Source organism: Melospiza melodia, chromosome 3 (assembly GCF_035770615.1).
Source record: "Melospiza melodia melodia isolate bMelMel2 chromosome 3, bMelMel2.pri, whole genome shotgun sequence".
In the NCBI taxonomy this organism is placed as follows: domain Eukaryota; kingdom Metazoa; phylum Chordata; class Aves; order Passeriformes; family Passerellidae; genus Melospiza; species Melospiza melodia.
Window position 1 is genome coordinate 31,950,178 of NC_086196.1, and position 21,806 is coordinate 31,971,983.

Sequence of the window (21,806 nt, forward strand, 5' to 3'; positions counted from 1 at the left end):
TCAGCACCAGACCCAGATGCCTCTTAAACTCTTCCAGGGATGGTGACTCCACCGCCTCCTGGGACAACCCATTTCAATGCCACATTGTTTAAAGTCAGATGCAAATGTATGGAAGATTAGGTTGGTTTTCAGGTCATGAAATAGGAAGAAAGTAAAGAGAAAACCAGCCAAGTGTCAGCCAGGTATTTTTCCATCTTTTTTCCTGCCAATTGAAATTACTTACAAACTTTTTGATTTACTACTGTTCTCTCTTGGTCTGATTGGACAAGATTTGTAAGCAAGGATGTTATTTTAGTTCTCCAGGATGTTAATAAGTAAAACAAAGCAGAACAGTAGTTTGAGATAACCGCCCCATAAAACTCCTTGCATCTTGTCTCATCACATTTAGCTATTGATGCTCTTCCTCCTGATATAGCCAATTTATGAATGTGATTTAACTCAGCAGTGAGTGAGAAGATCTGAAGGTTCTGATGAGGTTCAAAGGAGCATGTACTCACTTTGTGAGCATGTCAGGTGTGCATTTTTGTCATCTGAGATTGATTTTCCAAAGTTGTCATTAGGAATGGATAAGGTTTTAGATACATTAGGCCTTATAAACTAGATTGTCTTTTTTTTTTTTTCTGCTCAGAGTTTTGTTATTCCTTAATGTTAATGCTTAGCTTTAAGAAGGCAGTTTGATCACAGATGCCAGAGTGATCAGGTGCTTATCCCAGCCAGACAACCTGAATGGGCAAAGTCAGCCAGCCTTTCAAGTGAAGAATAATTTTGCTGCTTAAACTTGGGAAGGCACCTCCTGAGGAAAATGCATACAAATGGCCCTGCTAATCTCCTGCAACAGAAGCTTTCAGGCTGTGCTGTAGACTGTAATGACTATTACAGCTGCTTATCAAAGGACTGAGAGGCTGCATCTCTGGGCATTTGGCACTAGCTCAGATGTTGAGCATTTTAGTATTCAAGCCTGGATTGTTCCCTATGTCACTTAGGGTGTCTCATCAATTAATTTAGAAATAAAAGTTGGCATATTGCTAATCAAGTCAGCAAACAGCAAGTGCCACAGAGATGCTGAATTCTTAACAATTCATTCTCAGAGGTGTGAGAAAATATTTCCCTTCTCTAGGATTCAGCCTCTCAGGCTTTGTCTGTGACTAGTAAATTAAATGTCCCCCACTGAGGTCAATGAGGTCATTGAGGCATGGACTGGCTGACATCAGTAGGTAGAAGATGCTGGTTCAAACTTCTATATGGAAATGAACCTTCAGCCTGCTTCTGTTAAGATGCTTCAGCTTTTTATTTGGGGGGCCCCAAGTTCACACACTTTAAGTTCTGAGCCCACCAAGTCTGGCTTTAGATACCTAAGTGATCAAAAGCTTAGATAGGAAATGTTGGCCCCATTGAAGCCCCTGAAGTGAGGACCCTGGGGGCTCTTCCTGTTGGGATTTAGCAGTCCTGCTGAGAGAGTGATTTGCTTACAGGAGAATGTTCATTTGTAAAGTTAAGTAAAATATCAACAATACAAAGAAAAATATTCTGTGTTTTGAAATGTTCTGTTATGTTTGTGTCCAAGAGGCAGTTTTATTAGCCTGGCCCCTACTTTCATCTGGGATCAAATTAATTTCAATTTGCTATTTAGTGAGCAGAGAAGTGTTGGTCTGAAGAGGATTCCAGCTCTATAGCTGGGAGAGAGATCCAGAAGCTTCTCCTATGGATGCTGGCATAAAACGAATAGCTAAGATGTTTAAAAGCATTGCTGTGCTTCAGTATAGTTGAATTACACTTAATTTACCCACTTTACCCTTCAATAGGTTTTATATTGTCAGTATGAAAATGAGAAACGTTTAGCTGAAAATTAGCCAGACGGTTGTTTTTGAGCAGGAAGAAGATCATCCTGTTCTCTTAGACTAGCTGATCTGTCTGAAGGTTGAAATCAAAGCTCCTGAAAGCATTTGAAAGTGCTTGTATTCAGCCAGTCCTTAACTTTGTCTGAAGTTGCTGGGACTTTTCTTTTCATGTTTTCTGAAACTTATACTGCTGCACTGTCAAATCTATTAATAGCTTTGTGTGTTTTTCTTTTAAAGCAAATTGATGGAGAAGCATTCCTGCTAATGACCCAATCAGACATAGTCAAAATAATGAGCATTAAACTGGGACCAGCCCTAAAAATCTTTAATTCCATTCTGATGTTCAAAGCTGCAGAGAAAAATTCACACAATGAACTTTGAAGATAATGGAAAATGTGCACGAACCAGCTTTCTCCACTGGAGCTCATGTTTTATTCAAAGCACAAAGACTCACTAGAAGTGTTGAGTAAGGACTCTCAGAAAGGAAGAAACTGAAGTTCAGCACTCGTGGACTATTTATAATCTCCTGGAGCCAGTACACATCTGAATCCTTCTGGGAAGTGTTCAAGCTTTTGAGAAGGTACTGTGTGACACCCGAGTCAGCTGGTCTCATTTACCAAACTAATGGCGCTAATTCTCCATGGATGGTTAGGATCCCTAACTCTCTCTGGACATCAAGAAAACCTTCCTTAATTATTTATGCTGTATTATATAAGGGAACGTTAATATTTTCTAAGGATTCTTGAATTGTACTTCATGTACCCATTTTACTTTTCAGAAGCTTTTACTTCATTTTATCAAAATAAAAACTGATCAGCCAAAAATTAGGCTACAGGTAGCCAGATGAGACTGTTATGGCTAATGTGTATTTGTGCCATAGTTTGAAAATGAAACACTTAATGTTACATATGTGACACTTTATGCTACAGCATATTACTTTACAGATAATAAAACTGTCTGTTTGCTTGTAACAAAACAAACCTTGTTGGGGTTGAAATTATAATGCTTTTTTGATAACTGAATGTTTTTACTTTTGCACGATTACAAAACTGTTATGTGAGTTTTGCCACCAGCATCTTTCATGTATTTTATCAAAAGACCAGTATAGAGAAGGCTGCAACTGAAAAATAAAGTTTGACTTCATAGAAGATTTTTGTTTATGCTGCACAATAGAGTCCCAGCCATTTACATGGAGTCTGCTACAGTCCATCAGAACATGGAAGAAAATAGGAGTAATTTGAGGCAAGGAAATTAGCAGAAAAGAAATTACATTCAATTGTGTCTGCACTTCCCAGTCTTCAGCATAGTTACCACAACAATGGAGAAAAACTGTGCTCAAGCTAGGACTGCTACCCTGGTTTCATATTCTACAGAGGTTTGCTTTCCCAGGGGTGGGAGAATTATTTTTCTCACCACTTTCTAGCTGAAAACTCTGATTTGTAAATGGATAAGGCATATGGAGAAAGGCAAAGCACAGGGAAAAGGATACTTAAATGCTTGTGGTGCACCGGCACATGCTAAGTGTAAAATACATGCAATTCACCAGGTCATTAGCAGGCTGCAGATGCCACCAGCAGGTACTGAGGTGAGGCAACCTCCTTTCTTGGAGGATTATTACAGGGAAAGTCGTTGCACGTGGTATATATACATGCAAGATGTAAACCAGATGCACTTTATATGGGAGAAAGCCTAGCTACCTGTATACTGAGGACTGCTCCAGAATTACTTTGCAAGAAGAGAGAGAAGAGTTGGATCAGGTTTTTGGCAGCCCTCTGTTTAGTGCTGCAGTGGGCAGTTGCTCAGCTGTGGAACTGAGAACAAACAGAACATTCCCATTGCACAGAGCTGGGAGAATGTTACATCTTCCCACAGATTTTGCTAGGCTTTTCTTTGGCTGGAGTTTTTAAGTTTTCACTCTCTGTGTCCCTTCCGGATCGTGTGACTGGTTCCTGCCATAATATGAGGTGAAACAGGGTCAGTATTAAGTAAGTTGCATTGCTCTGTTAATTTCCTCCCATAGCATTGCATAAATAATATTTTTACATTTTGTTCAATATGTGTACGTTCAAATTGCACTCTTATTGTACTACAATACAAATAAAACCTGAACTGGAGCCTCTGTTACCTTTGTGTGTGCCCAGGACTCCCAGATGAACCCAGCTGCTCCTGATGGGTGTGTGTGTGGAGTGATTTCTCACTGTAGCTCAGCGCAGCCAGTAGTTTTAAAAGAGCAACTTAGCTACTGCTGTGTGCCCTCTCCCTCAACACTTACTCCCAAAGCTCACATCCCCCTGGCCACTACAATCAGAATGCCATTTATAGCCCTGGACTTTGTCACCAGCAGCACCTGAAGTTGCACAGGCAGGACTGTAAATAGCTAAATTCTTCTGTTTTCTTTCATTGTCTCCTTCTGTGTAGTTTATTTTCCTCTACCCTCTGTGTCTGTCCTGTGTGCCAGGTCTACAGCCTGCAGTGATAACCAACAAAGAGATCTGCAGCTCAACAGAGATTACCTGGGGATGTTAGCACCTCCCTGGATTTTTATTCACAACTACTTACAAAGTACTGTGGTTTAAGAAATTAATTTAAATTATTACTGTTTACAAGATGTAGAATAAACCTCACTTGAGCCCAACTTTTTATTCACATAGCTATCACAAACAATAATGAGGACATACATAATCCTTACTTTTGTATCCCATGTGATGAGGTAGCTGAGTGTAGCCACCTCTGTTACAAAAACTACAGTCAACAAATTTTCTTTGTTGACTAAAGAAACTAAAGCCACTCATCAGACCTACTGAATCTCTGAAATGGCATTGGTTTTTGTTTTGTATCTGTGGTAGCCCAGCCCTCACATTGGTAAAAGTTCCCTGGAACCATGTGAAGCCTATAGCAGGAGAGTTTGGCCATCAAATGCAGCCATCTCCTCTCATCCTGAAGGATCTCCCACTGTCATCACTGCCTTGGAGTCACCCCTGCACAGCCAAAACTTACCAAAGCTTCTGTGATCTTCCAGGCTGTGTGTTTGAGTGTTTAAAGAACCATCGTGACCACAGGGGCTGCTTTGCCTACGCTGACATTTTGGAACTTGTGGGAGATTGGTCTCTAACAGAAAGTAGTGTTTTAATAAAAAGCCAGTTTTTATTTCTAATTAATGCAATGGGTCCTGGCTGCTGTTCCTATCACCAGGCACTTGCCCAAAGCCGTACAATGCCAGACAGCAACCCTTGGGATTTTCACACAGAAGTCACGAATGGAGTGTTGGCAAAGAGAGAAGGCTGTGGAAGAAGAGAGGAGAGGGCTTCTACTCTGTAGGCAGACAGAGTCACCATGTGGAGAAAGTTGATTTGTTCCAGGGAACAAATTTGGAAAGAAAATGAGGAACAAATTTGGAAAGAAATGTTCCCTCTGCAGCACCAATGCACATGGCAGCATCCCAGATAAGTCATGCTTGCTGCTTTGAGAGCTCATCTTAGAATGCCTGTTTAGTAAATTCAGGATTAATGTTGAAACTAAATGTTTCATGCAAGAAGAAAACAGCAAAAGTCGTCATCCTGTAAATTGCAAATCAAGCCCACCATTTTAAACCACTAAAATTATTATATTAGCCTCTCAGCAATCAGAACATTATGAAGTAATAGTAGTAAGTAGATGTTTAATTTGTGCCATTTCAAAACATTAACTGTATTACCATCTAAAGCAGTGAAATGCTCATGTTGGCTCATTTTTTTAATTCTTACAATCAAAATACCTGAATTTTTCAAATGCTACTTATAGAAAAATAATACATAACACATAAAGTAATCCAGAAAATTTTATTATCTCTAGACTGCTCTAAAATCTACATTTAAAATAATGAGATTGCTGGAGTTTTAATTTTTTGTTAGAAGTAGCCAGTACAATAAAAAAAGGAGGGCATTACTAAACGTAGCTTTTAAATATACATACACTTTGAATAGAAAGAATGGCACAAAGGGATTTATTTTGACAAAATATCACATGCTCCTGAGAGGAGTGCTGGGTGCACCATCAGGTACTGGATGCTTGGGTGCCTCCAGCTCTGTTTTTACTGGGGTGGGCAGAGCTGCTGGGCTCCTCACCTCAAAGACCAGGGACTCCAGGAAGTTCAGTGTCCTGTGGATTCTCTTTGGGCATGGGATATCAAACACATGGAATGCAGCCACCAGTGCTGCCAGAGCCATGGTGCAGTCGTCAAGCTGGGCCAGCTCTTCCCTTTCTATGTACAGGGCAAACTCGCATGAATTCACGTTGAAGGGATTTTTCACTTCCAGCACTGGTGTCACTGCTTTTACCTAAATTTAAAAAAGGCTATTTCAAATGATGCCACAACATTGCTACGATGAACGGGTCAGAGAATGAAGTAAGACTGATAACACTCCTCTGAAGTTAGGTAGTATTTCTGTGAGTATTTCTACTCAAAAGGCAGGCTAATGTCACCTCTTCCCAGAACTAAGCTGAGCCACCAAAAGCCCGGGTGATGTGCACATGCAGGTGATAAAAGGAAAAGAGACCAAGGCTGCTGGTGCTCTGTCTCCTACCTCCTCGTTCACTGCAGCAAACAGACTGGAATCATCTCCAAAGACTTCTGGTAGGAGCAAACATGCAGCAGTCATTTTCATATCTGTCAAAGGCAAGGATTTATACTAAATTACAAATGAAAACTTTCTGGCACTGCAGTATCATCCTGGAAAAACAGATTGCAGTCTATGTAATAGTTAAGAGCTCAGTAGTGGAGCTGTTGTTCAGTCCACTTTGAAGAGTAGTTTGTACCACAGTCAATATTTAGACAACTCAGCTGGCAATGAACATTAGTGCCAAATAATTCATGGGACTCTGCTACTCAATATTACAGTTCAATTTTCCTCACAATAAGTAAGTTGGCCATTGGGTTGCTTTTAGTTGAGCTTGTGAGCTGAGCAGTCTTCCTGCTCTCACTGCCCTTCCCCAAACTTCTCTCTCCCCAGTAAACTGAAGTCCAGGGAGTCCTTTTTCCAGGACTCTGCTTTGAAGGCTATGGCACCAGCTGCAGAACCTCCTGACACCTGGTATCTACTATCCCTCTGACTCAGGTGTTATTGGCTATAACATCTTTTTTGCAACTCAGGCTTCTAGTGTTATGTGCTTCACTGAACTTACCTCGCCATGCATTTATTATCTAGGTGCCAGGTAGGACCACACTGCCCAGCTTTCTCACTGACTGAAAGAAGCTGAGTGTCAGCAGGTGTTTGCTCCCCACAGCCAGGATACACGGACCTCACCAGAGGCACCAGTCTGTGCCCTTTCTCCTGCACTGTTTCTCTGCAGAGACGAGGTGCCTGAAATGGTTAGTGGGAACTACTTCTTTTATTTTACTGGGGTAAAGATTATAACCATAGAAACTTCACTTGTAAAGGAAATTGCGTCTTTTTTATGGGGCAATTTCTAAAGCAGAAAATTAGTTTTCTGCGGGTATTTTTAGAAAATAATAAGCACTCATATCTAGAAATACATACTTCTGCTCATCTTGCAGTACTTATTTTAAGGTAATTACTTACTTTATCAAACCTGCAGTCTTTTATTCAGTGAAAAAAAAGCTTCAATACTTGACTGACTTAATTTTCCTACTAATTTAGTAGCTTTTATTCTCAATGCTTCACCATCACTCTATATTTTCAAAGAAACCATAACATTTTTGAAATGAGTTTGCAGTACAATTGAAACTAGTTTAGTTACATAAGTAAGAACAATTAGCTACAACAAAACTCTGATATTCAGAGCATAGGAGATTTGTACTGACATTTCAGAACGTCTTCCTCTGTGTGCTGCTTCAGATTTTCTTGCAGCATAATGTTAATTGGATTATTCCTCACCACATACAAGGACAAAATGTTTTCTGAATAAATCTCCAAAATCTCGACTGTTTTCTTATGAATGTCCATGTGTGTGAGAAGCTGGAACTCCCTAAAAAGCTAAAAGAAAAACAAGTATTTGGTATTGCAAACCTCAAAACCACAACTGTAAACAATGCATGCACTTTGAAGACAGGATAAAACTAGCTCAGTTAAATAAGATTATAAACTCAAGAGGGTGATGTAATTTTTTTTCAAAGCAGGGAAGGAATGCATCAAGTAACACCAAACAGTGACACTGGTGGTGTGTGTGGCACCTTTAACACAGAATTGAAGTGATGAACCTTTTAAAATGGGATTTCAGTATGAATTAAAGAGAACGTTGCTGATGGATGCTTCAGTGGAAATATCCTGTGAAATACACGCCTACAGATGCATCACATCTATAACACAGGATTCAATGTTATTATTAAAAATAGCTCTGTTACCTGATAAGGGCATCTTAAGAAAGGAAATAGTCTAAGAACATCTTTTAAAGGTGCCTTATCGCTGATCATCTTTCTCCGTATTTCTATTGTCACATTCATTCTGTTTTCCACTTCTTCCCAGTTCCTCTGAGTTTTCATATATTCTTGATTAAGCCACTTAATATGTAAATCCATTGCACTGCCTTTAAGATGAGCAGGTTCTTCCTATGAAGAAATTAAGTACAGAATTATAAAAAATCAGCCTTTTTATCTGATTATTCATCTTTTTTAGCTCGTGTCATTTGATGTGACCTCTGTGATTTGAGTGTAGTTGAGCTCAGCAGAATGGGCAGTGTGGTTTCAGTTCCCGCTCTCTGAACTCACCCTCATATTCTAAGTTAGACCAAGGTCTGTTTTCATATAAAACTATACCTGTCAGCCAAGTCCCCCAAGCCCAAATTGCATATTTGAGGCTATTCATGAAATTCCTGTTCCTGTGTCTGGTTTGTCTCATTGTGGTTTATTGGAAAGGAGTAGTCAGTTCTAACGACAACTCAGTATTTAGCAATATTAAATCTGTATTACCAAGAGAATTTTAGTATTCTCCTCTTACCCATACGGGTCCTAAAAGCAGGACAACTAACTTTCACATTTATGCAGCTGGAATTTTTACCCCCAAGGACACTAGCTGAACTAAAAACCTAGTATTGAAAGCCATTATTTGAGCAGTTTGACTGTTAGTGTTTCCAAAAAGTATTTTTGTACGTGAGGAAAGTTAACAACCTTCCTCAAAATTATTGTTATTGTTCCTGATGTAATTTCAAAGCCAGTAATTACTGAGAGGAGGGGTGGCTATCCAAAGCAGTACACCAACTGGAGTAGCCTGAGTGTGTGTAGTTCATCCATCAGTGGACACAGGGAATTTGCTCACTGAAACAAGCTGAGGGACACAGAGATGCACAGCTGGTACAGTTACATCCTCAGGCTGCGTTGCTGCTGGCTTTTGCTGTCTGTATTGTCACTGATGCAGCTGTGATTACACATATGGGCAGCCTGTGGGTCAATGCCAGAGGGAGTTGAGACACTTCAAAATGCCCCCCGGAACATTCCCAACACAGAGCTGTGAAACACACAACATCCCAAACCACTTCGCAGTGCTCTGCATGTGCAATTAAACTTTCCATTTTAATTAACATCCTTCTTTGAAATCATGCACGTGATATTCCAAGAATGGTTGCACAATGCAGTGAGAAACCTGCCTTTCCTAGTACATATCCATAGCTACCAATAGCCATTATAGGCATCCCAGAAGAAAATTAGATCTGCATGGAGGAGAGATACCTAATGTCCCCCCTGTACAACTCCCTGGCCCTTGCTAGGATTCTGTACTAGCACAGTCTGCACTCTTCCTAATAGGGGATTTCAGTCTTCACTGTGTTACAACAGCAGTGTGTGTTTGTGACCAGCTTGCATAGGCATTCCTGGCCTCTTCCTCAGAGCACAGGAGCAGAGGTGGGGAGACAAGTTAGTACCATACCCTCCCCTACCTGCCTGGGAGAGGTGCTGGCAAAAAGTATAAATGATGAGTATATGGTGAGTTTGTCAAGACTTCACTACACTGGGCTCTGTGGACTCCCAATCTTTATATTTAATAGCCTTCAGTCTTTATAGCTATACAGCCTTCAGTAGATTTTTTTTCTCCTTCAATTACTTCTCACGGTCACTTTTCCAACTCTCATAAAATCATGCCTTCCACAAAATCCTGCCTTAAATGTGGCAGTTTAACTATATGCTGTCAGAGGAAATGCATTTCTTTGTTTTTCTCCTGCTATTTCTGCTTCCTAATTATCATACTGGATTCAAAACCTATTCACCATCTCCATGCCACTATAGTTTTACAGACATATCATATTCTGTCCTCAGCCATCCCTTTTCCAGCCGAGACCGTCCTAAGCTATTTAATTATTCCACATATGAAAGCTTGTCCATACTTTCAATAATCCTTGTTACTGTATTTGCAAGTTTTCTAATTTCACTGTAGTTTTTATGAAATAGGTGCAATATAACTTAAAAGTACTTCTTGGGATATACTGGGGCACCACAGGGGCATACAGTGGAATAATGCATTGCCTTTCGTTCCTTTCTTAAATAATTCTGTGTAATAAAGTTCTTTTTGTTGTTGTTTTCTTTTTCTGTTTTGACTGCTGCTTAGCATTGTGCCAGATATTCTTTAGCCTAGTACAAAAATAGCATTTGTGAATGGTACTAATAAGCTAAGAGCCCACCACTATCAGTGTTGTTAGGACTGGGTTTTCTCCTTGTCCCTTATTTTCCATCTATCAGAACTGAATTTTATCTGCTGGGTTTCCCCACCCTGGAAAGGGGTGCATATGCAATTCTTCAGTCTTTGCCTTTAGTATCCTTGGTAGCATCACAAAAGGTAATCTGCCAACTAGTCTACTTTTCTCATGTTATTTAGAAATATATTGAACTGCTTAAACTAAGCTTTCATAATCTTTTCCACTGCAAATCCCAACCATTTCTGCAGAGCCTTGTTTGTTCTATCTTACAACTCTTTATCCATTCAAGGACCTTCCTGTTTATCCCCTCAGATTATATCCTCTAAGAGCCTTTCAAAGGCATGTGCTAAAATCTCTTCTGAATTTAAAGTAAACTATATCAGCTGGATTGCCTGTGTCCTCAGGGCTGTTGAATACTTCAAAGAACTAATGAATTTGTGAAGAATTAGGTCTGTTTACCAAAATTTTGTTGATTCCTTCCTAACGTGTTAATCTCTTGGGTCTGCATTAGAGTTCTGGCCAGTTTGGCCAGTGAAAACAGATGGTTTCTTGGTCCATATGTTCTCTAGCTCTCTCTTGAAACTCTAGAAACTGGCATGAAATTAGTTACCTCCAATTATCTAATATGAGAAAAAATGTACATCCCAATTAAAAGATTACCTGTTTTATCCTTGGACACCACTGAAAATTTTGTGCAAGTTCTTGATCCTGAAAATGTGTTACTGCTCATTTTAGTGAATTATTCTGTCCTCTTTAGTGACATGCATGTCTTGAGACAGATGCCCTGAAGAATGCCTATGGAAAATGGTCCCAGTAATGTGATCATTTGAACTCACCTACTGAGAATGCTTGCAAATCTATCTCATTTTTCTGGTATGGCTTTATATTCTGCCAGCCACCCTGGACCTAGGGAATGCACCTTGAGCACTCCTGTCCCTCAGCAGCATCAGGCTTCTTGCTTCTCACCCTGGGTGAGAAAGCCTCTATAACCCATGTAGAAAAGGTAGAAAGCCACAAAAAAGAATTCTGTGTAAATGTCCATCAGATCACTCAGAGTCATCAGAGTTTTGTTTTGCTGCTGGTATGTCATCCCTGCAAGCTTCCTGCATCGGCCTTTGATGGTTTCTGGTATGAAATTTATATTGGTTACTAGTATGAATACCATCCTAGTATTCACATATTCACAGCTGGGTCATTCAGCTATTCCTTAACCTGCCAACTTGCCCTAAGCTGGACAGGCTGTCCCCTTGTTTCACTGTGACCAGTGCACAGAACCAAGGGATGACCCATTCTTGTCAGTCTCAAGATACCCACATTTTCTCACACACACATGTAGATTTCTTTGTTGCTTTTTGCTGATTTAGGTTGATTTATTCTTGATTTAGGTCTGGTTGATTTATAGTTGATTTATGCTCGTCGGTTTTCTGTTTCTCCGGGCTGTTTTATGTCCGGAGATTCAGGGATGCCACTTGCTCGGTTTCTCGGCTGTTTCAAAGACCTGGAAAGGCCCAGAGTGGCCTTGGGCAGCCCGGCGCTTCAAAGGACGAGGAGAGACTTCTGATCTTGTTTCGGTCTCGGTGTTTATTAATTGTTTATCTAAAAGATTTTCTTTCAGCCCGACAGAGGTCTGCACAGCAAGTCAGCCATGGGCACACTCCCCCAGCCCCTGAGGCGGTCACTTATCTTTATACCCAAAGTTACGTGTACAATATTTACAATTTTTCTCCAATACCTTCTACTCTTATTAACCGGTGCACTTCTAGTAAAGACCAATCCCAAAGTGCCACCATCACCACAGAAGATGGAGGCCAAGAAGAAGAAGAAGAAGGACAGGACACGCCCCAATTCCTCCATCTTACTTCTCTAGACCCCCCTGTACAGAAATCCTAAACCCTGTGTTCTACACCTTAATTAACTTATCCCTTCACCATTCACCCCAGTAAAATCCTCCCAGTCCTCATACAGGTGTCATCTCCTGTGTAGGATCAAAGTCCTGCCACCAGACACTTCTGGCAACATTCCAGGACTCCCGAGCCCCCCAAGGGTGGTCTCGGTCTTTGCACCTCAGTCCTGAGGTGCTGAGATCCCACACACACAAACTTGGGCAGTTGTTAGGGCTTTTAAAATTACATTTATGTTTTTATGCTGTGCAAGAGCTAGCTTGAAGCCTCTGACTCCAAACAGCCCTTTCACCACTGGTTTCTCCTGTGGGTCTGCTTTCAGGCCTCCTGCCCATAAAGCAGGAACTTCTTCAACCAGCTGATGTGGAACATGGTGGCTCATTCCCTGAGGGCCTGTCACCTTCAGTGTCTTACTTGCAGAGACAAGAAAGCAAAACAACTCAACCCAGTGTGCTGCAACCACAGACTGACTGACTCGGTTGCTTAGAAACAAACACGAGAAGAAGTCGTGACCTTTACACCAGCTTCTCTCCAGCCCCCTTGTCAAGGCAAACACTGCTTGATTTGATGGACTTTCCCTGTGGTCAGCTCTGTCCCTGAGAGCTAGTTTAGCTGATGGATATTATTAATTAGCTAAAAGAGACCATTTGACATTTTCATCAGTGGCAATGGCAAGCCACCAATAGAAATATGGCAGCAGTATAAGGAAGAATTGCTGTCGTAGCTATTTATTAGGGGGGAAAAATAGCAATGGAAGCCTAAACTTTGTAGTGTAAATCATCTATTACCTGGGAGAAGTCAGTGTTAGAATTGGTTGCCTTGCAGTGTTCATCCTGCTTAAAGCAATCACTATCGTAATCTTTTCAACTTCTTTGACTGTGAATAAGTTGGCTTTTAAGGCAAGTGGAAAGGGGAGAGGTGCTTTCTTTTGGTGGAAATAAGTTATCTCAGTGGGACACCCATTTGATTGGAGAATGATTCCAAATATCATTTAAAATATTTTATAGTTAACTTTAACATTGCAGGAGGAATCTGCGTTTGGGAAGCTGGTTGCTGAACTGGCTTATCAGCCCACCAATTCTTTATTCAGGGAGGACTCTAGATCCTCTCCACTTCAACCATCACAGTGAGAAAGCCAGCTACAGCACAGCAATATTCCAGTAAAATTTGACCATAAGGTTAAAGCTCAGTTATTTTAATAATGTGCAAAACCAATCCTATCTAGACCAAGCTGGAATCTCGTCTCAATGCCTGAAGAAGCCACAGCTAACAGTTCAGCATGTATACCACACAGAACTAAAAAATAGCCTCATTAAATAAGGAATCTTTCTTCTTGAGGTCACCAGACCCCTCTGGCCAGATTTTCAGTTGTGTCACCAGTAACATCCATCTCAGTTGCAACAATAAGAATGTTAATTGGTGATATTTAATTATTTTTGTCTTGTTTAGCAATGCACATGCTTAGTCTATAAGGTAAAGGGTTTCCTTTCTTTTTAAACAAAAAAAATTGATTAAAAATAAATATTTCTGGAACAAACAAAAATTTATTTCTCAGTCTTTAAATAAGAAGCTGCCTTATAATCACAAGCTTATGAGAAGTGCAGCCGAACAGAGAAAAAGGCAAAAGGATGTGGAAAGGAAGTTAATGTAGAGGATACCCAGTACCTGTCAGAGTAACCTAGCCCTAGCTTGCAGGATGGTCCTGCCAAGGCTCCTACTCACTCTGCTGGATTCACTCTCAAAGGTGACTGCAGCAGGGAACTCATCCCTTGTTGCCCATGCCCACAAACACTCTTGACTTTTTGGCATCTCAGGTATCTGTGACTGGAGACTCTAAGTCTGGGAGGCACACAGGTTGTACGGCTCTTTGCCTACACTCCAGATGCCTTTTGACTGTGACTCCCCACCTTCTATTCACAGCTCTACTTGGAACCATGTACAAGCAGACTGTGTTAAGATGCTCACATTAAAACAAGAAAACATACCAACAAAAAACTACTAGACTCCAAATTCCAAATTCCTCCCATCTCCTGATGGAGGAGTCACTTGATTAGAGGCAGATTTCTAAATAAAGGCCTGATTCCTAAATGCCCTTCTGATGGATCTTGGTACTTCCCAAGATACAAGCTTGAATTAGCACCTTCTTGAAAAAAGCCCCCGCTAGCAGGGCGCCTTTATGAAACAGTGTCACAGCCAAGGCAGTGAAACTGCAGTTTGTGAGGAGGGAGGGAGAAATTCTTCTGCATGATGTGATCTCCAAGGTCTAAGCTCTCAGTTACTATTGAAAGCCAGCATCATAAATTGTAAAGGACATGAATGTTAACACAAAACATGACTGCCTAATCAAAGAGTGATGAAAGTGCCTCTGGTGTGGACAGCAGACAACTCTTTGCTCTTTATATGGGTTTAGACCAGTTCCTGTATGGTAAATGCAGCCTCATTGTTGCTAAGGACAAAGATAGAGATCTCTTTTTGATGAATGCCAACAGGACCTACTGGCTCCTCAGTTTGAGAGAGTTAATTCAGACAGGAGCAGTGGAATTAAAGAGGTGTATATGAGGACATTACTGCATGCTGTCAGTCTGCTCACTGCTAACCAGTAATCCAGGTTCCTCACCTGGGATGCTCTGGAAATGTTTCTTTGAGGCAACTCCTTTGGATGGAGACTAATCTGCTCGCTAGAAAGCAATGTAGAAAACATGTGATGGTAATGAGACTCATCTCCTGGAACAGCAGTGCTGTGCAGGCAGGTTCAGTGGGATCAGCACTGAATGGGAAGTCCTTTAAAACCATACACTAGGACTGGGATGCTGATGGGTTGGTACAGCCTCTGTCTTTCATTATTATTGCTCTTGTCAGCTTCCAGCAGCTGCTAATAATATTTCCTTTGAAAAACACATTTCAAATTTTCCTTGCCAGATGCCAATGCATATTCCAAGTCATGGTATTGCTAAGAGCATTGATGTTGCCAGCACTTCTTGGTTGCTGGGTCTACCTGCATTAGTTAGCATCAACACTCAAGGTATTTACACAAGAAAGCCTGATGATAGTTAGGACTCTTGTTTGGAATAATCTTTTCCATTAATTGGCTTTTATAACTTCTTCAGGGTGAGAAGCAACTTTCACAGTTACTTAAACGAGCATAATCTCTGTGTCTTGATATTTGAATACTGAAAAGTGGGTCTTGCAATTCTGGACCTCATACAGACACAAGGCATGATAAAAGCACAGTGTGTAGACCAGTTTTTTTGCTACCACTGTTGTAAGGGACAGCCCTTTTTTCTGTGGTGACAATCAGGGTCATTGGAATGACATTTACTATGATGAACACTGAGCTGTTTTATATCAGGAGGAGTGATCAAAACAGGCAATGAGAGAAAGTGAAGGTCTGCTCAAAAAAAACCCCAAACACTGGAGACCGATCTGGAACAAGTATGAATCTAAAAAGGCAGGCTGTAAACTGGGCACTGCTCAAGGCCCATCTTCTCATCCTGGATGGTGAGAGAGAACTGAGAAGACATCAAAACCATGCCTCACCCCTCACATCCAAACACAGCGCACAAAGACATGTGAAACAGCATGGACAGCCTGCTTCCAAGCAAAATGAGTGTGTAACCATCAGCAGGATCCACACTGACTTGTACTCCAATGAGATGCTTAATTAAGGCAGGCTTTGCTTTAATTACACATAATTGCCTTTTTGAGCCAGGCAGGCAACTTTGGAACTAGATTTATGTGCCAGTGCTAACCAAAAACTTTCAAAGTCACGTAAGTCAGCCTATTTCTGACCACAACAACTGCTTTCTGATTTTGTAAGTTGCACAAGCAAAATTACAGAAATCCGTTTTCCTCTGCCAAGGAACAACCTGTGCTTGACAATTTAACTCACAGAACAATGAAGACACTGGCTGACACAAATAAGAAGGTGAAGTGCAAGATGTATGCTGGGGATTTGTGTTTAAAGCTTTTGCTTTGACTTAAAAGCATTTCAAAATATTAACTAAGCAACACTACACGCTCAAAGTTTGATGTATGCACATCAAAGTTTTAGTGGAAAAATCACATTACAACAGTTCAGTACAGCCATTGAAAGATCATTTAAATATGCATGCTCACATTCCAGCTGTGCAAACATTCAAACCCCTTATTTGGAGACCATCAATCTTAGAGGGAAAGGTGCTATCACCCCTGTTTCATTGGGACATGGCATTCTCAGCAGAGATGGTACCTAATGCTCTGCCTGCCAATAGTGCCATAAGACTGAGCCAAGAGAATTTCAGCATATTGTACACAAGCTGTTCATCCTCTGAGAATTTTACAGACATTTAGCTCTCCTTTTCCCTTGCTGTTGCCTTATTTTTCTCATTCCTCCCTTTTTCTCCAGCCATCATTTTCCAAGTCCTATTCTTTCTAGAGCCCTTGAAATCTTGTTTCAAGTTTCTGACTCCTGCAGTGGCATAAGATCATTGACAAACATGATGTTAGTTATCACTAAAGAAAGGCACATCCCTAGAAAATGTCTACCTTGCCTAATTTACCTAATCTGAGATAAAAGAGACTCCATCTCAGGGCAGACTTCACTCAGTCCTGACTCCTCCTTTCATCAGAAAAGACAGTTTCCAGATAAAAACAACAGGGTAAATTTCTTGTACTGCATGACACCACCAAAGCGAGCACAAATGGTGCACCTCCTTGGCCAGGGGTCTTCTCTGCTTTTTAGTCCTCCTGGCACAGAATTTGCATGTTCACCAGTTTCAAAATTCCTGCTTATTTTGGCTGTACAGGAATATCAATAGATGTCCAACTTCATGAGCTAAAGTTTCTGCAGAATCCTTCTGCTTCTCCCAGTCAAAGTTCTCATCAAAGCTTTTCTTGTTTCTGTCCCATTGACACAGAAAGAAGATGGTGTGCCAGTGCCCCCTTTATAAATTGTTTTCATTTTGTTATTCCCAGCTCTGCTGGGTGTGGCAAATACTCCCATTTATCTGCAAACATCTACTGCTATCTTAGCTGATATCTTGTCAGAGCCTATTTTTCCTTTTCACACCTAACTCCAAATTTATTTGTGTGACAGCTTCAGAGAAACCCTGATGACCTCACAAACAGGCTGTCATAAGATGTAAGAAATCAGAGGCTTTAGAAGAGGGACTGTACTTTCTCTCCATTTTTGTTTTATATCAAGAACTACTAGCAGTCTTCTAGCCTGTTATATTCCCTTACATTTCAGGCAGCTTAAGCCACCCTTGGGTACTCCCTTTGATGAGATATTTTCTTATTTAATGTCTGGGATGGATTGAAGGAGCTTAATCCAGCTGCATAGATACAGCTATTTAGTGGCATTTGAGATATCATAAGAGTATCCCAGAAGCCTCTGGGAACAGAATAGGATACTGGACCTATGGGAAACACACACCTCTCTGAATTGACAGGTTAAGCCATGCAGGATATCTGGGGGCTTTTTCATTTCTGTATTCAGCTAACTGAGTTGACAGTGAAGTCATACATTCCATGAACAGCACTGCTTGAGACTGGCAAGATTTCCAAACTTAAAGATCTGAAAGGGAAAATTTGCTCTTTGGTCACTGCCCCTGGGAAGACTAAAATAGTGTTTGAGCCATAAGCTCTCAAGGTATGCAAGGCAATCATCAGCTCTAACCCCATTTCCTTTTCCATCACCTTTCACCTTCTGGCAATCCTTTGCCAAGGACCAGGAAGGTCCATCTTTATGCTTCTTCTGGCTCCCCCAACTCTAGGGCCCTTCCTATTACAACTGGCAGGAGGTGGTTTCCCTCACGGCCTGAAGAACCATAAATCAAACAAGTTCTTAGGGCAGAGGAAGGGGGCTTGATGCTAAAAAAATAATGAGACCAGTCAGAAGAAGCCACTGAATGGCTGCTTTAGCAGTAATCCCCCCCTTGCTGCAGAGGGGAGACTGGCTTGCTTTTCTTATGTATTTTAACAGTGTAATCCCCCTTGTCATGGAAAGACCTTCCATTTGCAGCAGATGAAGGTCATTATCATTACAAAACACTCTCCCCTGGATTACTGCAGCTCCAAGATATTTGCCTGACTGTGGAAAATGACTGAGAAGGATTCTCACACCATAGCCATAAAATTTGTTGTTTATGGAGGATTTCCTGATAAAACTCTGAATATCCCTCAGACACAGAGACTGAAATTAATGCCTGCCAGGCACAGTCCAAGCTTCTTTCCCTGGTGGTGCAACCTGATGGACATTTATAGGGAGCATCATTTAAATAAATCTCCTTTAGTGACAGACAGCTCTAGCATGGTGCTTACTTACCATCATCCTTCTGCCCTGCACTTGCTCAAGACCTTTCATGTGATGCTAGTCACTAGAAAAAAAAGTAGCTACTCTTCAATCTTGTTTGAATATAATGCTCTGTAATGAGGAATACATCAGCAGATGTTTTAAAGAAACTGGAGGAGAAAGCCAGATGCTGCACCTGGCAGCAATGCCCTGCATGGGAGCATACCCTGCCGAGTGTGCTTGAGCTGCTTTTGAAGAAGAATGCCTGGCTGGAAGGTGAAGGAGCTTGGGCAGTCCCAGGGGCAGATATCATCCAGCTCAAAACATCACAGGAAGATCATCCTGGCAAGCAGCTGGATTTTCACATGAAGAAGTAAAAAGATTGGTTGAGGGTTTTATTAGTAGTAATAACTTTATTACTCTTCTTACATAAAATAAATGCCATCTATAACAGTGAGACATTTCCGATCAGTAAACAATCTTTTTATCAGTTTCATGCCATTAACACTCCAAGACTGTACTGACACAAAGCATACATGGCAGGGTGACAGCTTATGGCTGCTCAGAAATAAAGCTCGATGCAGAAGTCAGCCGTGTGACTGGTAAGTAGGTCATCTGCTGGGAACAGATGTGCTCCCTCATCTGCATAGCTCTGCCAGTCGGCTTTGACCTGCAATGCCCTAAATGTCCTACTCTGCCTGTCTAAAGGAGAGCGTGGTGGCCCAAGGGGACTGAGGATCCTTCACTAATTATTCTCCACAGGTCGCCTTAACCTCGAATAAATTTCCCCCCTCTTTCACCTCAATTAATTTTGATGTGTTAGCTTCTAGTTCACACAAGGCTGATTCATTCTTCCAGTCTTGGAAAAGGGATGAAGACAAGGGGATCTGGCTAACAGTAATTTGAATATAATTTGAGTTTGCCTGTGGTCTTGGCTTCTAGATAAAATGTTCATTTTTTGAGACTAAGACAGTTTAACAGTTTCTATTTTTCATAGAGTAATCAGTGCAAAGGACTGGCAGGAAAGTGCCTTTATGTGTGTTCCTAAATGTACGGAATGAAAATCCCCACTGCTTTTGTTAAAAATAATATGAAACATTTTGTTCCATTTTGCAGATATGTAGTGACATAAATTAGGATCTCAGAGTTAGACATCGCTGCTTTCAATGTAGAAACATATTCAAAACTAACTTTTGATTCCCTCAAATTATGGAATACATTCTTAATCCTTAATAGGGCTCACAAGTGTTGATTCTTGCATTTATATTTGCATTTTATCTATAAATATATGTTCAGGATACAGGGAAAATGAGAGAGAGAGAAAGGAAAGTTGTTTAGAGATATTCAGCATCCTCTCACCACCTTTAAGTTTTACCCTTAATTTGCTTACAAAATTCAGGCTAGCAAAAAAGGCCTAGACCTTTAGAGGAGATGCAATATTTGTCTTTAATTTCTAAAGCAAACAAGTGTGACCAGTGCTGGCTTCAAGCAATGCAGTTAAAGAGCGGTGATTCCTGGTCTGCAGAAACACAGCACAGAGCAGTTACACCCTCTCTACAGATAAATGAAGTTTAGCAAGCAGTCCCTACAGGATCACTCCAAAGCCCTTCTCAATGAGCTCATAAGACAGAAAAGATCCACGTGTGCCGTTTCCAAGCTTTAGCAGATAAAGGATGGCTAACTCTTGATGTGCACACAAAACCAGGAGTTTATAATTTCTTCTTTACTGGGTGCGAGACTGTTTATTGTTTTGCGCCAAAGTCACAGGTTTCTCACTTCACACAAGCTGCAAACTCTTCAACTAAAGCAGGCAAGAAGGGGTGTGTTTATTCCTGAACATATTAACCCGAAGAAAATAAACAGAAATCACTGAAATTTCTAAAAGCCAACGCAAACATGTATTTGCATTTTGTATGGGAAACTACAGCCACCTTCAATCACAAGGGCAATATATGCAGAAATGCATCCAATAAACCACTCTTGTTCCCTAAATACAGGGTCTGGTAAACAGCAGGATGAACACGGATAAGCTAAAGATGAATATCTACTTACATAACTTCTTTATCACATTTGTACAATTGTTTAAATTTTACCATGTTTTAATTTCAGCGCAAAGAGGTGTGTGCAGCATTGGCAAACCTGGAACCTTAATGAATTTATGCAAGTGTATAAATTAATTAGGTTGCTTACAGGACAGTGATAACTCTCTGAATTCTCCAGCTAAAGGAATACACAGCAACTGCATGCACAGATTTGTAAACATGCCCATGTATATCACACAACTACACAAACAGATTTTATATAACAAATGTGACAGTAGGATTTTTGTTACCAGCTCACATACCTCTTTGCATTCTTACTTGTACAGAGGCTTCAGCTAGTAGACATAATTCTCTATTTTTTTTTACTCTAATTGAAGGTATACAATCAAAAGCAGAATAGAAACACTACATTTAAAAAAACAGACAGTATTTTCTGTCCAATTTACAACTCTAAATGACAACAAATCTGCAAGGCATCCAGTATCAGGTTTAGCTCTGCTGTTGATACCTAAAAAAGTCAAGGGTCTAGCAACATAACAAGCTCTACACAAAATGAGTTTAAATGGGATGAGATCAGTTGTCCCCTTTACTGGCTGGTGGCCTTATTGTCAACAGAGGAGCTGAAAGGCTGAACTCAGTCAAGCACCAAAAAATCTTACCTCCACCTGCCCCTGGACACCATCAAGAGTATTTTCAGCAAAAGAAGATTTTCTGCTCTGTCCCCTCCTGTGGCCAAATTTGCATTTGTTCCTCAGGACTTGCTCATCATCCTCAATGGGTCTCCGCACATATTTGAAACGATCTTTAAGGGCCCGTTTCCACAGCAACTACACGGGGGGAAAAAATAGCTGTCATCACAAGTATCTGTCAAGAATTTGCCCCAGCCTAAAGCAGGTCAGTTATTTTTTAACTAACTCTACAAAAAAGTGTTTGCAATTAAGCAGAAAAAGGCTCATAGGGCAGCACCAGTGTTGGCTTCAGGATGGAAGGAAACAAAAGCACCTGTGGTAGATGGCTCTACAGCAACCAACAGCTGGGCTAATGGCACTGCTGGGGCTTGCTGAGGACAACAGTAATTGAATCTCAGGGTTACATCTGTCCTAGGCTACCGGTGAAACTGCACTGTTGTCCCTTC

General features: G+C 40.8%; 2 protein-coding genes across 5 annotated transcripts in view; one reads left to right on the forward strand and one right to left on the reverse strand.

Annotated features, from left to right (window-relative positions):
* The window catches only part of L3MBTL3 (L3MBTL histone methyl-lysine binding protein 3), a 78,171-nt gene extending 74,209 nt beyond the window's left edge, over positions 1-3,962 (forward strand). For all 4 annotated transcript variants that reach the window (XM_063151162.1, XM_063151164.1, XM_063151163.1 and 1 more), the window contains exon 22: positions 2,076-3,962. In XM_063151162.1, the coding sequence (XP_063007232.1) occupies positions 2,076-2,219 (144 nt within the window). In that variant the 3' untranslated portion in view covers positions 2,220-3,962. The remainder of the gene's footprint in view (positions 1-2,075) is intronic.
* Positions 3,963-5,676: 1,714 nt separating this feature from the next.
* Positions 5,677-21,806, reverse strand: part of SAMD3 (sterile alpha motif domain containing 3) — a 35,846-nt gene continuing 19,716 nt past the window's right edge. Inside the window, exons 6-10 of the mRNA XM_063153438.1 lie at positions 21,331-21,498; positions 8,179-8,382; positions 7,639-7,810; positions 6,401-6,483; positions 5,677-6,154 (exon numbers count right to left, since the gene is read on the reverse strand). Of these exons, the coding sequence (XP_063009508.1) occupies positions 5,837-6,154; positions 6,401-6,483; positions 7,639-7,810; positions 8,179-8,382; positions 21,331-21,498 (945 nt within the window). The 3' untranslated portion in view covers positions 5,677-5,836. The remainder of the gene's footprint in view (positions 6,155-6,400; positions 6,484-7,638; positions 7,811-8,178; positions 8,383-21,330; positions 21,499-21,806) is intronic.